This window comes from Pygocentrus nattereri, chromosome 15 (assembly GCF_015220715.1).
Source record: "Pygocentrus nattereri isolate fPygNat1 chromosome 15, fPygNat1.pri, whole genome shotgun sequence".
Classification (NCBI taxonomy): domain Eukaryota; kingdom Metazoa; phylum Chordata; class Actinopteri; order Characiformes; family Serrasalmidae; genus Pygocentrus; species Pygocentrus nattereri.
This window is the reverse complement of record NC_051225.1, coordinates 30,819,922-30,843,945: the sequence shown is the minus strand read 5'-3', so window position 1 is coordinate 30,843,945 and position 24,024 is coordinate 30,819,922. Positions and strand designations below refer to the sequence as shown.

General features: G+C 39.3%; 1 protein-coding gene across 2 annotated transcripts; it reads left to right on the top strand.

The window, feature by feature from the left end:
- Positions 1 to 1,321: 1,321 nt before the first annotated feature.
- LOC108430073 (C2 calcium-dependent domain-containing protein 4C) lies at positions 1,322 to 5,742 on the top strand. Of its 2 annotated transcripts, none has more exons than XM_017702248.2 (2): positions 1,322 to 1,460; positions 3,503 to 5,742. In XM_017702248.2, the coding sequence occupies exon 2, from the start codon at positions 3,540 to 3,542 to the stop codon at positions 4,797 to 4,799; it is 1,260 nt and encodes a 419-aa protein (XP_017557737.1). In that variant the 5' UTR covers positions 1,322 to 1,460; positions 3,503 to 3,539; the 3' UTR covers positions 4,800 to 5,742. The 2 variants fall into 2 exon arrangements, with proteins under 2 accessions (XP_017557737.1, XP_037401079.1); XM_037545182.1 differs by having other exon boundaries at positions 1,355 to 1,486.
- Positions 5,743 to 24,024: the final 18,282 nt, after the last annotated feature.

The window sequence follows — 24,024 nt, the reverse complement described above, 5'->3', positions numbered from 1 at the left end:
TTTTCCTTCAGTACTTCCAAATACCAAATGCTTACATAGAAAAAATGAACATATATGTACATACACTTGCTTATAATAAAATATACGTGCAGCATATGTGCTGTTTTACAGTATATGCGCCAAATACATTTAAAACTTTTAAACTTTTAAATACACCGATCAGGCATAAAATTATGACCACCTCATTGTTTCTATGCTCATTGTCCATTCTATCAGCTCCACTTACTATATAGGCGCACTTTGTAGTTCTACAATTACAGACTGCAGTCTGTCTGTTTCTCTGTATACCCCCTTTTACCCTGTTCTTCAGTGGTCAGGACCCCCATGGACCCTCACAGAGCAGGCGCTATTTGGGCGGTGGATCATTCTCAGCACTGCAGTAACACTGACGTGATGGTGGTGTGATAGTGTGGTCTGAGTGGATTAAACACAGCAGTAATGCTGGGGTTTTTAAACACCTCGGTGTCACTGCTGGATTGAGAATAGTCCACCAACCAAAAATATCCAGCTATCGGCATCATGTGACCACGGATGAAGGACTAGAGGATGACCAACACAAACTGTGCAGCAGCAGATGAGCTATCGTCTCTGACTTTATTGTGGACCAATAAGGTAGGAGTGTCTAATAGATTGGACAGTGAGTGGAAACAATGTTTAAAAACTCCGGCAGCACCGCTCTGTGACCGCTGAAGAACAGGGTAAAAGGGAGCAGAGAAACAGATGGACTACAGTCTGTAAATGTAGAACTACAAAGTGCACCTATATAGTAAGTGGAGCTGATACAATGGACAATGAGTGTATATGGCTTAGTATCATGCATAAATAGCATCAATAGTTTTTCATGATGAGGAGACTGATAGAAATGGTCAGAAACTGGGAAACAAAATATTTTTGATTAAATAAATGGAATAGTGGCAGTTTGTCATGTTCACATATGTCAAAATATATGTAAATATATAGCAAATTTGACACATTGTGAAAAAGATATGTAAATATATTTCTTTTGCACATGGAAGATTGAAAGACAGACAGACAGACAGACAGACAGACAGATAGATAGATAGATAGATAGATAGATAGATAGATAGATAGATAGATAGATAGATAGACAGATAGATAGAAGCCTGTTAGATGCCTGTTCTCCAAACTTAAACATCTTTTTTTTATTCATATATGTGTTTTTAGAGATTACACTGAGCAGTTTGCTCGCTTAGCTATCCAGCTCAAACGATGAAGTCTGGCTGTGATTGGTCTGCGCAGCAGCTCCTCTGATTGGTCAGCGCAGCGGGTCCTTTGATTGGTGAGCGCGGCAGGTGGGAGAATATAAGAGAGGAGCAGCCTGTTGAGCTGCGAGCTTCTCACTGGACGCTGAGAGACGGAGTTCGGGGACACTCACATCATAAAATGACCCGCTGAGAAGACATTAATCTTGAGGAGTCAAAGCAGAAGAACATCTCACTGTAAGTAGCCAGCATTAATGCAACAGGTGATATTACTGCACGGTTTCTCTTCATTAGTGCATGCTTTCCACCTGTTGACGCATTTAAAAAATCTGCTTTGAATAAGTCCAGTTTTGACAGTTTTTGAAGGTTAGTTGAATTCCTCTCTTCCCCGCCTTTACACTGTTTTATTGGATTTGAGTGGATATTTACATTGGATTAGGACTTTGATCATTATTAAGAGCTTCAAAATAAAAGTTTGCATACGAGATTTCGTTGACACTGAAAACAGTTTTAAGCTTAATTATAATAAATATGCTGTTTCGTCAGTGTCCTGACTGTCAACTAACTCTCCATCCACTCTAACGAACCTAAAGTTAGCTTCTTTTTTGCTCGCCTCGAATTCGAATTTTCCGTTCCACCTTAAATGGTGCGGCGGTTACACGCTGATGCTGCAGGCGCCAGAACGGAACTGCTGCACCATTTAAGGTGGAATGAAAAATTGGAGACAGAAGCTGGCAAATAGGAAGGCAACTTCACCGCCGTTCTGTTCTGCCTCTCAGATTGAACTCTGGTTAAGGTACAAGTCAGATTTTACATTTGGTGAGAAAGTCACCAGCAGTAATTCTTGCACAGTTCGCCAAAAAGTGCTTTTTGAGATGATCTGCTGTTCTCCAAACTGCCTGTTGCTCCATTTACGCCGGGCTGCTTCGCACAAAGTATAGCCTATGCACAGTTTTCATACAAATACGCTTCTTCACGCTTATTGTCTTTACATGAGAGGCACAACACACCAGGCAACACGTTTGAACCCAAACCCAAGCTTTTATTGTGGGTGCACGCGCAGATGTGTTTAAAAAAGCCATTCTAAAAGTACTTTTAGGTTTTTAGTTCTAGTAAACAGGCCATAAGTTCTTCTAAAAGGCTGACGAATGCTGTTGATTATCTCTAGGCTGAAAACAGTGATTCATCTTTGCAGCGTCACTGATTGCATATCATTACTGAAAACCAGTTTGAAAACAACAATGAGGTAAAATGATGTCAAATGGCTGCAGGTGATGCTATTATAATGCTTATAACCTTTGATTCACGTTTGTAATAACACTGCAATGACATTTAAGCTGATTCACATTTTACATTTAATACAACGTTTGATTCAGCTGTTCTAGAGGAACAAAGATACGCTTTGTTTCACCAATGCAGTTTTATTTCTGAGGTGTAAGAGTAAGGAGGGAGGCACCGGAATCGGAGCTTATGCTGATATCCTGTATTTTTCATATATCTGCCTGTACTGATACATAAATATTTATAAAATGGAGAGATTAGAGTTACAAATTAGCTATGTAAAATATTCATTCAAATCAAGTTAAATTTATATTTCAAATATTCAGTCAAATCACTTTTTTAAGCAACTGTCTGGCAAAAGTGATTCTGACATGATTGTGCCTCCCTACACACTTAAAAAAGATGGTTCTGTAAGGGTTATTTAGTAAAGAAAATGGTTCTGTATAGAACCATGGACATGGAAAGGGTTTTTCAGACTGATGAAGAATGTGCTTTAGATGGATCTGCATAGAACCGTTTCGAAAAGGGTTCTATATAGCACCAAAAAGGGTTCTTCTCTTTTTACAACACTCTTAAAAGTGAAAAGTTCATCAGGGGTTCTTTGTTAAAGAAAATGGTTTCATACAGATCCACAAACACTCAACGAACCCTGTGCCTGATTAAAAAGTTCTTTGCGTTGTGAAAGAGTTCTGCAGATTGATGGACAATTTTCTGTAGAAGACCTTTTTGAAAAGGGTTCTATATAGCGCTGAAAAAGGTTCTCCTATTGTTACAGGCTTGACATCATAACATCATAATTTTGGTGCTTGTATCATATATGCCTGCAGAACTGTGGAAATATGTTTAAATGGGTAAACCATATGGTTATGTATTTTCTACATACAAAACATTGACCATTTCTTATGGGAAATTCCATGATTTGTTATGGAAATACTGGTTTGCATCACGTCATCCTCTGTATTGCATATGCTAAGCATCTGTGCTACCTGATGTTACAGACAGAAGCCCCACTACCCCGTCACGCACAGAAGAATCATGTGGGTTCTGGAGAAGATTCGGAGCTCAGTAGAGACCAACGTGCCTCGTCAAGGGGATGCGGGAGATAAACAAGACAAAGCCCCCATCTATAGCAATGTTCTCACCCCTGACAAAATCCCTGACTTTTTCATCCCTCCTAAGCTGGTAAGCTGCCCACCAGAGGCTGAGACCCCAGATGTCAAACCCAAGGAAGGTCTGCGGCCCTCTACCTCGGAGCAGACCATTGGCAACAAGATCCTCAGTAGCCCTCGGAGTCCCCGCCTGGTCAGCAAGCTGGCTGGAGACACAAAGAACCTTCTGAAGGCCGCCAACCGTCATATCATTCAGATTGAAAGCGCAGATGACGTTGTTGCAGACGATACCAATGCCGATCCTCAGTCCCAGACTGCCATGTCGCTACCATATATCCCAAAGACTCAGACGTCCTATGGGTTTGCCACACTAATGGAGAGTCCCCACACTCGCCGGAAAGAATCCCTGTTCCACTGCGACCACACAAGTCCTGTGACTTCTCCGAACACCCAGCGCAGATCCCAGAGCAAGAGCAGCAGGGACAGCAGTCATCTGAACCCTGTGGATTTCAACACATCTCATATCAGCCCATATCGCTACTTCAGTGGGGGCGAGAGTGACACTTGTTCCTCAGCAGAATCGTCCCCTTTCAGCTCCCCACTGTTGTCCCGTTCTGCTTCCCTGCTCAAGATTTTCACCCACGAGACCCAGGCCAAGGTGGTCAAAGCCAAGAGGACCTTTGCCCGGCACAGTTCGCTCTCCACAGATGAATGCAGCTCGGCAGAGCCCAGCCCCAGCGTGCCCAGAAGGATCCACTGCCACTCAGGAGGTGGTCCTCTGGACCATCATGGAAGGGACAGGCAGCAAAGGGAGCACATGGTCAACCTCCACAAGGGTGGCACAATCCGGCTCTGCGCAGACTATGATGCGGGTACGGCCCGCCTGCGGATACGCATCGTAGCGGCTGAGGACCTCTACGACCAGATGTTTGACATCAAGAGCATCAACTGTTGCGTATCGCTCTACCTCAACCCAGGCAAGCTGCAGAAGCAGAGGAGCACCATCATAAAGAACAGCCGCAATCCCGTCTTCAATGAGGACTTCTTCTTTGACTCGGTTAGCTCGGTGCAGGTGAAGAACCTTGCGCTGAAGATCAAAGTGGTGAATAAAGGCACTAGCCTGAAAAGGGACAGCTTACTGGGAGAGAGAGAGGTCCCTCTGGGAAAGCTGCTGCCTGGTCTTTAAAGCTCTACACAGGGACCTGTGGAACTAGTGGACCCTGGAGTAAATAGCTAAACCTGTTTTCATGTAGCATCATCCATTGCTTGATTGGGCAGACTCACTCATGACTACATATACCATAAAACTCTAAAGCTTGGTACTCATAGCAAGTAATTGTGTATATTTGTGTTGACATAAATATAAATTCTATGACATCTTTACATTTGTTGTATATATTATGTATATTATGTTGTTTGATGCTTGTTGTGTTAACTGATGCAGACAGAACATTTTGTTTTTTCACAGGAAAAACTTTTTTTTCCTCCTGGTCCTTTGAACTCACACAATGACCCAGTGTGCAAATGTTAGCTTTGATCCTGGATGCATCTGCCAACTCATTTGGAGGATGAATAACTAACATTGGAGGATGTTGCATCACTGTGTCTTACCAGACATTGGTGCAAATATGGAAATGTGATGGCGTATGCTCACCCTCGTGAACAGTTTTTGTGAGACCCAGAAGCCTTACTGAAGACAGCAAGAGGAGGTTTGCCTGTCGTGTTCAGCTCAGACTGGACTGCTTCAAGCTGAGCATCTTTTTATTAATCTGTTCTGACTGGATGTCATCTTCGATTAATATATTTATTACTCGTTTGTTACATGTACAGAAGAGCGTCAAAGACTCTTGATCTTTTATGGACGCTTTAACCTACAAATAATTGTTTAATATATAAAATGTTTCCTTGGGCACTGAATGAAAGACAAGTAAAATGGTGGGGGAACTCGATCTAGTCCAGCCATTTAAGCACTATTATATATTATCTGATGGATGGAAATTTTAGAATGAAATTTAATGATTTCAATCTTGGTCTCAGACAACCAAATTCTCAGGAAATACATTGCAGTGCAAAAATCAGAGACCACCCTTTTGTTCATTTATTTAATTTGTCTGTGTATGTGTACGTGTGTGTATGTGTATGTATGTATATATATATATATATATATATATATATATATATATATATATATATATATATATATATATATATATATATATATATATATAATAAATAAAATATCAAGACAAAGGAAGTAGGGGTAAAAAAGGATTTATCAAGAAGCTGTTACTGAGAAAAGGAAACAGACTAGAAAGAAGACAGTTGCTGAAAGGAATTCTGAGAGTAGAAAGAATGGAAGGCAAAATGTGGAGACATTATGGAGATATTATGTCTAGTTATGGCTTCTGTGTTTTTCACGATGCTGAAAAATGAAGGCTGTTTTGACTACAGGTTTAATAAATGAAGGGCGGTCTCTGACTTTCAAAATATTGTATAAAAATGTAGATTTAAGGGTTATTTCAGTTGGTCCTGTGCACATAGTTTTGTTTAGTAGTGAAAAATGGACTGGTCATCATGTGGTCTGATATAACTAACCTTCATCTTCAACAAAAACAGAAAGTTAATGAGAGCAATATTGCAGCATAAGTTCTTTGCTAATGCTAATTTCAAATGCAGTACTTAAGTCTGAATCTTGTGCTTTTACTTAATGCATTCTGAATGTTTAAATACTCCAATATCTGTAGAAAAAGTGACTCTAGCTTGCCGTTTGATGTAATAAATGTAGATATATCAGTGGTAAGAGTGGTGGACCTCATTAAAATCTCCCTGTAGAAAAGACAGAGTGACCTTGCCTATGATCAGTCCAGCAGAGAGTGCAAATTACCCCTTGTTATTAAGTCCTGAAACGCTGCTTAATTAAACAAGAGGTAAAAGGTTTTGGCTGGTAGAGCTCCTTTTTTCGCTTTTTTTATTAATGAAACCTGCTCCAGAGCTATTAAGGCTTAAAAGAGCGTCAACGTTTCTTTTAATGTTTTTCTCAGAAATGATTTTCTCTTATGGAGCCGCTGTGGCTCAAGTCTTCCTGTTTTTAACAGGTTTTCGAAGTGCCGATCCAACATACTTGATGTAGAAATGGTTTTATTCACATGATGTTTGTTGCAATTTGTAAACGCTGGACTTCTATCTTTTCTGGTGTTTGTACTTCATGTGAATGGATACTATTTTTATCGTGATGGCCCTGTATTTGAAGCTGTGAAATGTTGAATGGGGAAGTAGGTGTGCTTTATATGTGGCATGCTCTCCACATTGCTGCATGAATACGTACGATGTATTTGCTGATGTTAATGGAAAACTGCAGGTCATGCTGAGAGTTTTATCCTAAGTGCTTTTGTTAATGTAAGAAAAATAAAGATATGTGGAATATATTAAAGGTCTCTGAGTACCTTGTAACATAAAATACATTCCATATGGGTTATTTTGACTCTTGTATTTCTTCACAGCAAAGCTCAGTGGAGAAGAAACAGATGAGAAATCTCACTGGTAGTGTAATATTCATAAGACTACATGACACCTACATAAGCTCATTTTGACTACTGACATAAACCTATTTAAACATTTATAAAGGCTTATTCCAATAGGCGCAAGCTGATGGAAAGGCCGGTTCTGTCAACTTTGCTGTCAATTTTACATGATGCTTATGTCGGGATCCATCATTGTTTTCTGACAGCGGATGCCTGAATATTTAGTTCATGTGTTTCAACCACATCCAAGTGCAAAAAATCAAGTACATAGCCATGCAACCTCCATAGACGAACACTAGCCGCAGAATGGGTGGTATTTCAAAGCTCACTGGCTTTAAACGTGGCATTGTCATAGGATGCCACCTTTGCCACAAGTCAGTTCATGAAGTTTCTACCCTTAATCATTTGTTTTAATAGAATAAATAAAATTAAGGCATCAGGATTTTACAATTCCAAGTCAGTAAAAAGTCTAACGTGAGTTATGAACTCTGATTTTGATCCAGTTTGGTAGAATGATTCATATATAGTGGTATATCAGAACCATTAGCCAACTGTGTTGCACACAGAGGAATTAGACCTCTGCAACACCCACATATATACACACTATTAAACACACACACACACACACACACACACACACACACACACACACACACACACACTCTAGGGGCAGTGAGCACACTTACCCGAAACGGTGAGCAGCCCTATCCACGGCGCCCAGGGAGCAGTTGGGGGTTAGGTGCCTTGCTCAAGGGCATTTCACTCACATACTGCCAGCCAAGGGGGTCGAACCGATGACCATCAGGTCACAAGGCTATGAACTCTGACTTTGAACCAGTTAGGTAGAATGATTCATATATACTAATGTGTTATACTCAGTGAAGTCTTTTCATTGCCTTTTATGTTGTTGTATGAAATGCAGGGGTGCAGTAATCACTTCTGTAGTCACAAGGAAAACTTGCTGAAAATGTCTGGTACTCGCCTGTGAGGGAGACAATAATAAGTGGCCAAGGACATCTGAGGTGTCGCTAGCAGGTAAATTGATTAAGCTACAGGATCATCTGTCACTGCAGCCTGCTGCCTGCCCCCTATAGCTCAATAGGAGAGAGAGAGAGAGAGAGAGAGAGAGACAAATGGGATCATATGGAGCCAAAGGGTTGACGAAAGGCCAAGTTAGGTAAGTAAAAGTGTGGACGGCTCATTTGGATGAACAGGTGTGCCATCTTTATCTCTCTGTCTCTCTCTCTTTTCTGTCTTTTGACTGCGTGACACCCCTTCTGTTATTTTACTACACAAAAAAGAACTCAGTAATGTACTGTGCTCAATCCAGTATGATACTTTAAAAGTATTTTAAATGTGTTTTACAGTACAGATTGTACAGTACAGACATTGTATCAAACACCTAATTGCATAGCTACTGCTATTCCATTATTCCATTATTTAAGTGTTAAAAGGGCTGAGCTCCATATCTGTAAACAAAAGTAAATGCAAGAAATGCAACTACTGCTTCTACAGTGCTAATTTTAGCCAGCTATTGGACTCGGGCTCTGTGGGATTTGCTGTGTCATGTTAGTGCCAAGCTAAAGGTGGCATATGTTCATTTCCCAGACTGAGTTTAATACTATACAGCTCTAGCATAAACACTGACATCTGGAGCTTGTAAGACATGCTTTCTGTTTTTAAATCCTTTAAGGAGAACTATTAGAGGAGCCTGTTGAATTCATAACTTTAGTTTGTATTTTTGAGAAACTGAAATGATACGTATTGTTAGTATTTGGAGTCTTTCAAAAGTATTTAAGATGCAAATAAAACCGCAGTTTTAAAAACTTAACGTTTAAAGTCATTGTGACTGTACAGAGCCATTTTTTACAGTGTACATGTACAGCTCTATGAAGGGATGCCATAGAAGAACCACTATTGGTTCCCTAAAGAACACCTTATGTCATAAAACCTTTAGTGTCCTATTACAGATTCCCTACAACATTTGCACATTGTTGCTGATGTAAGAAATCTCAGCAGTTAACTTACTGTAAATGAATGCAAGCTTTTATTCAGAGTAATTTCAGAAGATTTCTATTGATCTGTCCTTCAAGAAATATTGAGGATATGTATAATGCCAAATATTCACTTTGAAAGAAGTTGAGTTTAAATGAAAACGGGAAGAAAATAGTAACTGCTGCTGCATAATTGGTCTGATTGGTTTGATCTCTGTGAGACAAAGTCTCATGAAGTGCATTTTCAGCTGAAACACTTCTTGGTTCAGTTTATTTTAGAGCACGTACACATGCAGTCTGAAACATAAATGTGGTAAAATGTTTGTTTTAAAAAAAATCTGTTATTATCTGTTATACCTGTGGTCATAGAAGAGTTGTAGAGTAGAATGCCAATATATTTAGCGTAGCATATTAATAGGAAATCTAGCATAAACGTTTCTAAGCATCTCTAATTCCTAGCTTGATGAAATATTTATTCATATCTAACTATGAAAAAGTAATTTTCTAGAAAGCGAGTGGGTGACATTTTGAAAGCTGGTTCCTCTGATGCTGCTCTGTTTAGTCTTGATTTTCAGTGTTGAAAGTGGCTTTGACGTGAGCTGGACTTGCTGTCTGCTATGTGTTCGGACTCGACAGGCAGCGGGAAAGCCGTGCTGTTCTCCTGCTCTTGTCATATCACATTTCTCTCCACACACTGTCTCTCACTGCCTGCCAATTGATTTATTGTAGTGCGCTCAGCATGCAGGGAGCAAAAGGGAGAAATATGTTTAAGCACGGACAGCCTGACATCTGTGACTACAATGAAGAAAACTTCCTAGAGATATCAGGCAGTGATTAATGTAAGCATATGTATGTGGTATGTGTGTGCTTGTCTGTGCGTTTGTACATCCAAGAAAAACAGGGACACTGAGGGACTTTAAGACTACATTACATGTAGTATACTACATATATTGCATGTAATATATACATGTATACATATGTAATATATATGTTGTGGGAGAGATACATAAATAGATGTAACGCATATGGGACATTAGTATTTACACACATACATATAAAGCATTTGAACCCTTTAACACTGCTCTTCCTTACTAATCATGTATTGTCTCAAATGTGAAGAATATGATCTAGCAAAGTTGAAAATCACATTGTATCCAACAATAAAGGAAGCCTCATGCATCTTTTGCTCAGTGATAGAAAACACGGGGACTCACAGAAAGCTCAAATTCTACAAAGTGAAAAAAATGAGTCTGGCCATTGTGAACATGCATGTGCCAGACCTGCTCTTCAAAATGCCAGTGACCCTTAACAGTGTGACTAAATTGAAAGGGGAAATTTTCTTGTTACCCCAAAATGTCTTGATACATTAACATGCTTCAAAAGTTTAGAACTTTCTTTTGTTAATCCTTATGATTTTCATGTTCTTTTGTATTCTGTGAGTTAACACATTTCAGTCTGTTAGATAGTGAAGGGAATAGATCAGCTAAGCTTGCTAAGATGGTTAACAATAAACAGAAGCCTGTAGGCACCAATTAGCATTGGTCTTTTGCTTTCATTCATTGTTAGCAACATGAGCTTTTTATAAAATCCAGACTATTCCTTTAAAGCTATCTGCATATTTATGGATGCCACAGTATCACATGGCTAAACTCAACAGAGACTGACAGACCAAATTACACTTTCTGGGATAGATTTTTGGTTGCAAATTCCTACGACTGGATCCAGATCTGGCGAACAGATCCAGGTAATACATTTATATTCTGGGGTCCATTTGGGGGCGACTAAGGGACATTAGAGTGTAATCTCTCTGTCAGAATGAGGCACGCTGGGTGGGGTGGGGGGGTCGTGGGGGGGGGGGTCCGGGGGGGGGGGGGGGGGGGGTTTGGGGAGGAGGAGGGTGAGCACATTATCCTCTGCCTCTCTTGGCTTCAGGGTGCAAATGTAGGGGCTATTATTGGCCAGGGGATTGCTATGGCAACTGCTGAGTTGGGGAGCAGGGAGAAGGGGCTCTGTCTGTCCATCTTGTGGAGGAATGGAATACGAACTTCGGAGAGAGGAGAGGACCAATCAGGCAGAATAACCTGCGTTGAGTCCAGTAGGCTTTTTACCGTACAGTGCAATATAGCACATTATTATCGAGTTGTTTACATTCATGATGTTCATAGTGTTGACATTATGCAATTCTTAACCCTCAGCTTTTGTGAAGTAATAAGTAAATAATATGGCAACCCTGTCCATTTATCAAAACCTCATCAAGATCTTTTCTTTTTTCTTTTTCCCCTTTACCTTGTAAGATTATTTAATGAGGAATAGACCATAATTAAATAATAGTAAGTGTATTAATAATTGACAGTGGTCCAAAATTGCTTGGAACAAATTTCTGTTACATGAACATGTTAAACATTTACATAAACATACATTTGGAAATACAATGGTTACAACTGCAGCACTATGTATAATATATATAGTGTATGTATAATATTAGATACATAAATGTGTATGTAATATTTTATGACTATTTGCAATGCCTTGAGCAATAGAGCACATCCATGGTTAATGCCACGTTTAGGATTTAACACCTTAAATGGCCAAGAGCCACATTAATCTCCAGGCTTTCACTCCCATAACTCTGAACTGTTTTCTGTGCAATTGCCAAGTAATAAGCCATAGAATGTAACAGAAATGGGAGTTCAAAAAAAAAGAAAATAAGACTCAACATCTGTACAAACTGTGAAATTGAGACTCTTAACAGCTGTCCAATCAGATAAACAGTGAAGCTTTCATCTTTGAGAGAGAGGAGAAAATCAAGTTGCTTCAGATCTGAAAAAATCCACAGGTGTTTCTGTCCATCCTTCCACTGTGAGAAAACAACTCAGTGCTATGAGTCTGAAAGGATGTGTAGCTGTTAAGAAGCTGTTGCCAAGAAGAAAAAGCTGCTGGTGAACATTTGACTGACCACCTCAGAGTCCAGATGTCAACATCATTGTGGACGTTTGAGATTACTTGGATTGTTAGCAGCAGGAAACGCAACAAAATTCTACAAACGAAATTTAGAGGTGTGGAAAAATGTCCCTGCAGATTTGCTTGATAAACTGAAAATATTTCCTGTAAAGAACAGAAGCTGCAATGTGATACACAAAATAACTTTTATATTCCAATTTTCTGCTTCTGAAAAGAGAATAAAATAAAAAGAGCTTACAATTTGCTCAATGCTAGAAATTTAATCAAGGTTGGTCTCTGACTTTTGCACACCACTATATGCATTTCTTCTTTGTCTGGGGACCTTTGGGATTACCAGTCAACCTGAACGAAATTAAATAGCCTCTAATAGCCCACTGATACCTACGCTGAAAACAAAGACACACTTGTTGGTCCCAGAGAAAAACAAGCTTGAAGCCTTGTCTTCTAATTGGAAATTTAGCATAATCGTCTGTGATTATGTCACTCATCAGTGTCTTTCAACAGTGATCCAGCAGTGGCTTCCCCAGACTGCCTGCAGCATCTAATTCCCCCAGACTCCAGCGCTGTAACCCGCTCCACTGATCACAGGTCTGCTCCCAGCTCAGAGTATTGAACCTGGAGGCACCAACTGTGCAATCAGAATCAGAGTGACACACGTTCCCATGGTAACCAGGGGATGTCTGTCCCTGATGATAACAGGAAGAAGAAGAAAACATGGTGAAGCTCATAAAGTTCAGTACCTTCAGAAAGGTTGAATTCTCCATTTTGTGTATCACCTACTCATTAAACTGTCTTAAAATGGCTCAAAACAGGGTGAATAAGAAGAGAGAAGAAGAACAACAACTTTATTTAACTGGTTAAAAATAGTCTGCAGTTACCTCACCTGAAACACTACAGAATAATACCAATAATGTTCATTTGTTAAAAAAAAAAACCCATATATATATATATATATATATATATATATATATATATATATATATATATACACGCACACACACACACACACATAAAATCAGGAACACAGTCATGCAACCTCCCAAACACTGGCAATAGAAGTTACTGAAGAGCTCCATGATTTTAAACATGCCACTGTTATAGGATGCCACCTTTGCCACAGGTCAGTATGTGAAATTTCAGCCCTGCTAGATCTGCCCCAGTCAACTGTAAGTGCTATTATTGTGAAAAAGAAGTACCCAGGAGCAACAACAGCTCAGTCACAAAGCGGTAGACACACAAACTGTGCTGTAAAAATTGCCCATCCTCTGTTGCATCACTATGGAGTTCCAAACTGCCTCTAAAAGTAGTACCAGCATAATAACTGTATGTCAGGAGCTTAATGGACTTCATTGGCTGCCTGTTAAATTCCATATTGATTATAAAATTCTTGACATAAAATTGACATATAAAGCCCTACATGGGGTACCCCACCTGGGGGTTTTTACATTCTTGTTAAAGCTTTGTCTTTTCTGGAATTCTGTGAAGCAGCTTTGTGACAGCATCAGTTGTAAAAAGCGCTATACAAATAAATTTGATTTGATTTGATTAATGAAATGAGTTTCCATGGTCAAGCAGCTGCACACAAGCCTGAGATCATAGTGTGCAATGCCAAGTGTCAGCTGGAGTGGTATAAAGAATATTGCCACTGGACTCTGAAGCAATGGAAATGTGTCCTCTGGAGTAATGAATCATGCTTCACTATCTTGCAGAAGTCCACACATACTTTTGGCCATATAATGTATTTCATATGCTCACTGGTACAGCAATATATTCATTCATTCATAGCTAGCTTTGCTAAGTTGAAAGATTTTTAGGTTTTTATCAACATTCTGTGAAACTTGCTTATGCAAGACTTGGTAGGAATGCATTTTTGGACAGAGCATGAATCGATTGATTGCACCTGTAGCAGTGGACTTTTCGTCTTGTTCTCTGTAAATATAAGACCATCTCCAAGAACAAATCTTCAGTGTATAACTGTTTCAGTGCATTGTGATCTGAACATTTAGATTAATATTCTGTAACCATGCTATAGTAGCTGGATTCTTGTATTGGACCACAGGATTTAAAAAATACCTTTAGATACCTAAAGTGTATCTTCAAACCACACCACTCAGGTTTCCTTACATCAGTGGGGACCTTTTAGGGCTGTAAAATTTAGTGCATTTTTATACAATAGAACAATCATGCTTGTTGTATTTCAACTAAACATGCATAGTAGTACAATCTCATCTCATTGTTAAATTTTGGTTGAAAACAAAATGGTTAAATTCCTGAAATGCCCAGTGGAAAATTATCCAATCAGATTGTTCTATATCTACTTAGATGTGATATCTAAGTAGATATAGCCAAGATAGCTCTCCCATTGGTTAGGACTTCAGGCGTAGAACTGAAGGCCTAACATGTCCAATTAGGAAGTGACTGTGGAATCAATCACATTTCGATTGTGGAGCCAATTTTATAAGAAAAATTGTCATGTTAGTGCCTTCCGGAGGTCCTAAATAAAGAATGTGTGGTCAACTGACCAATGCCTTTCAGCCAGCTGTAAGACATGGAAACCCACAGTGGCAGGACTACACTGGAACTCTTTAGAGAAGGAGTCACTGTACAACTAATCTAGAATGGCTAAAAAAAATGTTCATGTGAATCACTGTTAGCTTAGCACTACTACTACTCTGCTACAGACCAGTATCTAATAGGATCTCTGGCAGAAATTAGCATTAGGGTAGAGATGTTTTCGACTGAGTTTTGAAGGCCTAGCTCTAATAATCATTGTCTTAGGTTGCGTTCACTACAACTGCTCTGGGTTTCTAGTCTATATATTTCACTGTATTCTTCTTTTTACTATGTTAATTATCTTAGAGCTTTGAAAATTTATCTTTTGCTCATTTACATTACATATCATTCATTAGAGACAGAAATTGTAATTCAGTAAGAAATAAGAAGGTCTCGATTCTTTGGGTTTCAGGTCAGTCATGATGGATGCTATAATTCACTATACTTAACTAAATCTGAGGATGTTCCTCAACTCAAGGCATGTTTAAAGTCAACCTGAAATAAAACTAGACCTTTCACCTCACTAGTCCATGTCCCTGGTCTTAATAAGCCCAATTAATCTTTCTTGTTTTCTCATAATCTTCCATCAAAAACGAATGACTTTTGCCCTTCCTCTAGGATTTGATTATGTTACCGTGAACCAGTAGGCAGCAAAAGCAATGTAAATCATTTTTCAGCTAGCTCAGATCTATGTTTCACTTAGAAATATGTAATGATATGGAAGAAGAATGTGTTATGGTTTCTGATTTATGCTGACAGTACTTGCTAAATTAGATTAGAGTCATACAGGGGTGAAACTGTGACTGACAGTTGCCCTAAAAAATGATTAGAACATCTGTTTTTTAATATTAAAGGATTAATCTATCATTATTAATTGAATATTGTTTTTACAACATACAAAATAATATTTAATAATATTTAATATTAGACAAAGGTCACAGAAGTAAACACAAAATACTGTTTTTAAATGATGATTTCATTTATTGAAGAAAAAATCCTGTTCAAGCTTACCTGACCCTATGCGAAAAAGAAACTGCTCCCTTAGCTACTAAATCAACCAGTTCAATTGACCAAATTCAATCAAATCAAATTTATTTATATAACGCTTTTTACAACTGATGTTGTCACAAAGCAGCTTTACAAAAATGGGAATCACAGCACAGAGAATCAGACAAAACACTGAACATAATATACAGAATATACAGAATATACAGAACCCCCGTGAGCGCTGAGGCAAGGAAAAACTCCCTCAGAGCTGGAGGAGGAAGAAACCTCGGGAGGACCAAGACTCACATCTAAAGGGGGGACCATCCTACCACTGGTCAGACAACTTATAAGTTAAACATTGAAAAGTCAATTTTACATCCACGCAGTTCTAATATATTCAGGTGTGTATAATCAACAGTGGAAACAATTAGAGTTCATATAGATTTGGATGTGATCTGTAGTGGAGAAGCTGCGTTCCAGAAACTTCCATCAGTCTGGTCAATCAGGGGGACAGGGGGACTTGAGGGTGGGACATCCATCAGTATTGGGCCGGACCGGTGGACAGTCAGTAACTCGGAGGAAGGAAAGATTTAGGAATTAGTTTAGACTGGATTTATGAAGAACAGAAAATGTAAAAAATTATCAGAGTGTGACTAATGACTCCGGCAGGTCTGAATATAACAGCCTAACTAAAGGGAGAGAGCCAGAAGGTAACATAGACACGGAGGCTCCCTGAGACACTGGCATTCACCCACTCCACCGTCCACAAACCTGAGTGACTGCATGTAGTGAGTGACAGCAGCACCAGCATCTCAGTTTACCCACAATTCACTATGTCCATGAACCCCTGGATCTGCAGCCTTATCTAAAGGGAATTAACATTAACTACCAAAAGCTAAACTAAACAAGTAAGTTTTTAGTCTAGACTTAAAGATTGAGACTGTGTCTGAGTCCCGAACATTATCGGGGAGATTATTCCAGAGTTGGGGCGCTTTATAAGAGAAAGCTCTTCCTCCTGCAGAGCTTCTCTGAATTTTGGGAACTACTAGGAAGCCAGCACCCTGTGATCTAAGTAATCGTGGTGGTTCATAATAGGAGATAAGGTCTCTCAGATACTCAGGAGCGAGCCCATGTAGGGCTTTATACGTTAACAGGAGAATTTTATAGTCTATGCGGAATTTGACTGGAAGCCAGTGAAGAGCTGATAGGACTGGACTAATATGGTCAAATTTTCTAGTTTTAGTAAGGACCCTGGCTGCAGCATTTTGAACTAGCTGAAGTTTATTTAAGTTACTGCTAGAACATCCTGACAGTAGCGCATTACAGTAGTCTAGCCTTGACGTAATGAAGGCATGTACTAATTTTTCTGCGTCATGTAAGGATAAAGCATTTCTTAGCTTGGCGATGTTACGGAGATGTAGAAAAGCTGTTTTAGTAACATTAGATATGTGTTTATCAAATGCTAGATCTGAATCTATGATAACTCCAAGATTTTTAGCTGTTGAACCAGGTGTGACTGAGAAGTCGGCCAGATTCAACATTAGGTGTGATAATTTATTTCTAGCAGCTTTAGGGCCTAATAGAAGAACTTCTGTTTTATCACTATTTAATAGAAGAAAGTTGTGTGACATCCATGATTTCACATCTTTTACGCAATCCTCCATTTTCTTTATTCTCTGTTTGTCATCAGGTTTGGCTGATATGAAGAGCTGCGTGTCGTCTGCATAACAATGAAAATTAACATTATGTTTTCTAATAACTTTGCCCAGGGGGAGCATGTATAACGTAAATAATAACGGTCCTAAGATAGAGCCTTGTGGACCTCCATATCTAACCTTTGTATAATTGGAGGGTATATTATTTACCCTCACAAACTGAAAACGATCGGTCAAGTATGATTTGAACCACGATAAGGCAGTTCCAGTTATACCGACCATTTTCTCTAATCTTTCTAGGAGGATATTATGATCTATTGTATCAAAAGCTGCGCTCAGATCAAGAAGTACCAGTAAAGAAACGCAGCCTTGGTCAGCGGCAAGAAGCAGATCATTTGTTATCTTAACTAGAGCTGTCTCAGTGCTATGATGAGGCCTAAATCCAGATTGGAATTTTTCATAGATCTGGTTTCTTTGCAGATAAGAGCCAAGTTGTTGGGCCACGGCCTTTTCTAAAATCTTAGAAATAAATGGTAAATTTGAAATAGGTCTATAGTTAGATAGTACACTAGGATCAAGATTTGGTTTCTTGATCAAAGGTTTAATTACTGCTAGTTTAAAGAACATGCCCCAGGTTTAATGATGAGTTTACTATTGTTAATAGTGGTTTAATTATGTCTGGTAATACCTGTTTTAATAGTTTTGTGGGAACTGCATCAAGTGTACAGGTTGTGCAGTTTGATGAGGAGATAATTTTCTCCAGTTCTAACTGATGTAGTGGGTTAAAAACTTCCAACCTGACTTCGGTAGCTGGATTTTGTTCTATATCAGCCACACCAGATGACAGACAAGATGTGCTATTTATCTGTTGAATTTTGTCCTAAATATTTTCGATTTTATTATCAAAATAGTCCATAAAAGCATTGCTAGTGTGGATTGCTGGAATCTGAGGATCAGTACCTGCCTGATTTTTAGTCAGTTTAGAAATAACACTAAAGAGAACTCTAGGGTTGTTTTTATTAATCTCGATCTGAGAGGCCAGATACTCTGAGCGGGCTTTATTAATTTCTCTTCTATATTCAACAATACTGTCTTTCCAAGCAGAGTGGAATACTTCCAGTTTGGTTGATCGCCATTTTCGCTCAAAATTTCGTACTAATTGCTTTAAAGTACGAGTTTGGTCGTTATACCACGGTGCAAGTTTTTTTCTGTCTCTCTTTTTTGTGTTTAAGTGGTGCTACACCATCTAAAGTAGACCGGAAGGTATTTTCTAAACAATCAGTTAGTTTGTCTAGTTCTGCTGGGTTACCTGGAGAGTACACTATGGTTGATAAATCAGGAAGGTTATCAGTAAATTGTTGAGCGGTAAAGGGCGTTATTGAACGTTTCATGGAGTAGCTGGGGGATGTACGTATATTATGACTAAGATGAAGTTTAAAAGAAATAAGATAATGATCTGAGATTACTGAGGTTTGAGAAAGAATATCTAGGTTATCTATGCTAACACCCAGGGTCAAAACCAGATCCAGAGTATGATTACAGTAATGCGTAGGTCCTGTTACATTTTGAGCAATACCAACTGAGTCTAGAATTGATGCAAAAGCCAATCGACTATTGGGTTAAATTTTACCAGCCACACCCAGACATGATTACAGCCAGACCTGGTGAATCTAAACATCACTTAAACAGAACCTGTCTGGCAATGTGAATGTCTAAAAAGGTAATTGAAATCTACTAGTCTGGGAAAGGTTACAAAGCCATTGCTAAGGCTCGGGGACCACTCCAGTGAACCACAGTGAGAGCTTTCATCCACAAATGGAGAAAACTTCCCTGGAGTGGCTGGTGTACCAAAATTTCACTAAGAACACATTAAGATTAAGATTTTTAGTCCCACAATGGGGAAATTTCACCTCCGCATTTAACCCATCCGTGAAGTGAAACACCACATACACACAAGTGAGCACACACACACTAGGGGGCAGTGAGCACACTTGCCCGGAGCGGTGGGCAGCCCAATCCGCAGCGCCCGGGGAGCAGTTGGGGGTTAGGTGTCTTGCTCAAGGACACCTCAGTCATGTGCTGTCGGCTCTCGGGATCAAACTGGCGACCTTCCGGTCACGAGGCTGGATCCCTAACCTCCAGCCCATGACTACCCAGTCACATCCACAAGATGACAGAACTGCAGGACCCACTTGCCTCAGTTAAGGTGAATGTACATGATTCCACAACAAGAAAGACACTGTGCCAACCACTGCTGACCAAAAAGAACACAAAGGCTCGATTCGCATTTGTGAAAAGGAACTTTATGGAATACATGGGTCCTGTTACATCTCGCATAGCCTTTCCAATGAATGAGCCCTGTCTCCTCATCCCCGTACCCCTATCAATGAACCAGCCCTGTGTCCTCATCCCCATACTTCTACCAGTGAACTAGCATGTGTCCTCATCCCCATACTCCTACCAATGAACTAGCCTGTGTCCACAACCCCATGTCCCAACAATGACCCAGGCCTATCTCCTCATCCCCATACCCCTACCAATGAACTAGCCTGTGTCCTTATCACCATACCCCAACAACGAACCAGCCAGTAAGTGTGCATTAAAATATGTAGATGTGTGATCTCTGGAGAGGGTGTGTTAACTTATTTTCACTTTCAGAGAATTAACAAAACATACAATTTGACCAGGCCACCCAAACTTTTGCATGCAACTGTATGTAATATGTAACTATGTAAATATTTAATCAATTCTGTAATTTCATAATTACCACAATTACATGTTTCTCCTCTTTAAATAGCATTGCAAAATGACAGCAATGAATCTAGACTACTGAGGATTAAGTCACACGAAATAAGCTCTTTCTGCTTCATTAGATGGTGCAGTTCAGGCAGTGGTTGTTAACAGGCTTTTGAAAATAATTTCAGGGGAAATGACTCCTGGGATGGAGCATGATGGGACTGGATTGACCTTCTGTTTCTTTGTGGATAATTTCTCATGATTCAAGGTTGAGGTGAAAGTAGGTTAAATTGGGGCCCACAATAAGTTTCTTATCCGTATTTTGTCAGTGTAATACTTTTGCCACTTTCTCCACTCTCTGACCTAGTTCAGGAAGCAATTAATTGGTTAGAAATCCAAAGGCAAGAAACATTTTATAGCACTAGAAACAAGATAGCCACGGTAAAGCTACTGACATACCTACTACTTATGCATTTAATAGAAATGTAGTTAAAGGGCACATATCACTGAAAACATATAAACAAACCAAGCTGTAAAATAGCATATTTTGAATTCATTGTTTTGGTGATGTCACAAAAACAACTAATTTACAAATATCTGCTTATTTAGCCAATAGCAGTTTATCCCCACCTATTCAAGTTGATGTTATAAGGATGTTTTAGCCCATCATGTTGCTGTTTGTGTTATTTATTAAAGAAATAAGCCACGAGAGAATGTGCTTTACAATTATTTTACCATAGTACCTCTTGCAAGTGATAAAATCAGTGGCTTGTTGCTTTTATACAATGGTGGAAAACGTGAAACATAATAAAATAATTTTTTCAACAAATCATTTAAGTTTTTTTAATATTAGCTGATAAACAAGGTAGTTTAAACACCTATTACGCTGGCTTTTCATGGTGCAATTTTCATGCATCTAGTTGCAAGTTTTGAGTTCTTTTTAAAAGAATCAAAATTACACACAACACATTTAACTATTATACTAGGTCACTAAGTTAGCCACTTTATTTTTATTTTATTTTTTACTCAAGTTGTAAATGAATAGGAGGATAATTCACATTAACTGCAAAGTAGTTTCATGTAGGGTTCAAGCAAACTGAAGTTGCATGAAAGTTTCACAGTGTAAAGCCAGCATTAGCATTAATTGACTAGTTGAAGCCCTGCGATGGACTGGCGACCTGTCCAGGGTGTATCCTGCCTTCTGCCTGAAGACTGCTGGGAGAGGTTCCAGCACCCCCCCGCGACCCTGACGGAGAATCGGCTTAGAAAATGGATGGATGGATGGATGACTAGTTGAATCAACTGGTTACAGAAACGTTAGCTTTGAGAATTTTGCGTTTGTTTGTATGTGATGGCTCAGGTAACTGACAAAATAAAAATCTCTCAAGCCTTGCATAAAGTAAAATGACATTTGATGAGATCACACGATGCATTATTAGCACTTTGAGTGGCTGATGTAGCTAAGGTGCAATTTAGTTTCATGTAGGTTTCATGCAACTAGAGTTGCACAAAAATTGTACATAAGAATCCAATCTTAAACGCCCACTGACAAAAACAGCCTGTTTGATTCTAAGGAATAAAGAGAGTTGGGAAAACCGGTTGTTAGCCACACGTTATTGGTGGAACTCAGGGGCAGAAATATTGTAAAAAATGTAGGATATGGCTCCTTTAAGCATGAGTTACACTGTAATTATTTTTTTACTAATTGCACAGATGTGAGGTTGACTGGGCATGAGACGTTATCATCACTACTTATTGTATTATTCAGTTTGGGGTCACTTGAGTTCCGTTACTAGGCATCACTCCGGTATTCATAATCTAAGTGATGGTGTTATTGTGATGGAGCAAAGCTAATGAAGAGTTTAAGATTGGGGATTTGCCATTTCAAATGTCATCTCTTGTGCCTATCCTGAAATAGTTAAATATGACTTTTCAGAAGGCTGAAGGGGCAGGACTTAAGGGTGCATGAAATAAGGGTGTATGTTCGAAATTGCAGAAATGCTACTTTCTTTTTTTCAAGCTATGGGCTCATTTTAGAGAATCCCCTTCACTGCTTTTTGACAGGTTTCTATGCTGTGTGTCTGACTGTCTCACCATAACATTTTGCCCTGTGCAATCTGATGGAATCCTGCTCTTGACAAGACGTTTGGCAGATTTGACGAGAACTGGAACATGTTACAGAATCTGAGAAGAATACAGTATTCAAATCCATAAAGCTTTCCAAATGAATGCTCTGAAATTGCAATCCAATCTTTTCAATCGCTCTCTCCCCCCCTCCACTCTCCAGAAACCGAGACATTGTTTGTGGTCCAGATTAATCAGCATCGATAAAATGTTGGGGATTAATGGGATACCACGCTGTCACTATGGAGACGTGGCCGATGCGGACACCTGTGAATTAACATCAGGCTGCGACGGGCGAAGCTTTAATTAGAGTCAGAGAGGAGAGGGAGACAGAAAGACGAGCATAATGCACAGCGTAATCCAGTTCCGCATCCTTTTAATGCACTGCTTCCATAAAATCAAAGAGAATTAGCGCACAATTGAACAGGTGTCTACAGGCTGAGAGCAAGACCTCCAAATGCAAAGGTCATTTCTGCTTAGCCTTTCCAACAAAACTCTCACTGTTTTGACTTCACCCACCTCCCACCAAGTGTAGGTGGACTATTTGTCTTTGGTGTACTTTCTGTAATGAGATTTGGAAACGAAAAGAAAGAAGGTCTGGTCTTTCTGTCATTGTCCTCCTAATTCCTGTTTCTGATGTTGCCTCAAAACTATTCATAATGTTCCTAAACTGTCACTGGTGCAGCAACAGCCTCTTTCAATCTTATAAAGCCTTAATGCTCATGCTAATCCAGCAAGTCAAAATGTAGCCAGCGTGCCAAGTTGGGTTTGGTGTTTAAACTTTGCTGGTTTATTTTTGCACCGGAGCTGCAAGGCTAATGTAGATTACATTACATTACATTAGTCTTATAGCTGCCAGGTTAGCATTATGCATGCGTAAATCCTCACATACTAGCCTCAAACCATGTCGAGTTGTTCAGTAATCTTAAACAGACTTGCTTATGTAGTTGTTGAACTGTATGACATGCTACTCTCTATAAACATGGACAAAAATACAGACAAAATTTAGGCTTCAAGATGACTGCTGCTGCTGCTGCTCTTTTTAGCCATATGGAATACTTTTGTCCAAGAGTCGATTACTTCTAGAGTACTTGTCTTGACTGATTGGCTACGTTTGGGGTAAAGTGAAAATTCTGTACATTTTAAACCATTCAAACCATTTTAAGGCCCAGAATGGGAGCACTGGTTATTATGACCTTATATTTAATCATATCTTTTTATGGCACCATAATATCATCATATCTTACATCAGATTAAATCACGGCTGGTATCCCCTGTCCTGCATATTGTAGTGTTTTCCTGCTTAAACAAGCCACTTCAGCTCATGAGGGGTTTCTTAATGAGCTGATTTGTTGGATCAAGAGCAGGGAAGGCCCTAAAATGTGTGGGGAAGGGGCACTCAGGATTAGGGTTGGGAACCACTGCATTGGACCTATGAACGGCTTCCTAAGGTCAAAACACCCTTAGGTGGCAATTAACCCACGCACACGGTTTTGAATCCATATAAAAAAATATGAAATGGTGTACTCTGGCTCCTAAATCCCTAAAAATCTCAGGCTAGTACTGGCTAATAATGTTTTTCAATGTTGTTAATAATGTTAAAGTCAAGAAAAATCATGAGTAAAAGCTTTTAAATCCAGCCTATTAATGAACAGATTAATATTCTTATTCACTGAATCACAGAGTTCTTTATCAAGAGAATGTATCTGGAAGCAGCATCTCCATAAACACAATTTCAGATATCATTTATTGAACACACAGTACTGTGTGAAGGTCAGGCTGCCTTTCATTTATTTACTTTCCAGTGTGATCAGACTCAACACTATGGATCTGAAAGGATGTGTAGCTGTCAAGAAGCCGTTCCTGAGAAAAGGACATAG

Bases quoted from the DNA above. Each gene is read 5' to 3' on its own strand.
- LOC108430073 (XM_017702248.2), top strand. From the start codon at position 3,540: ATGTGGGTTCTGGAGAAGATTCGGAGCTCAGTAGAGACCAACGTGCCT.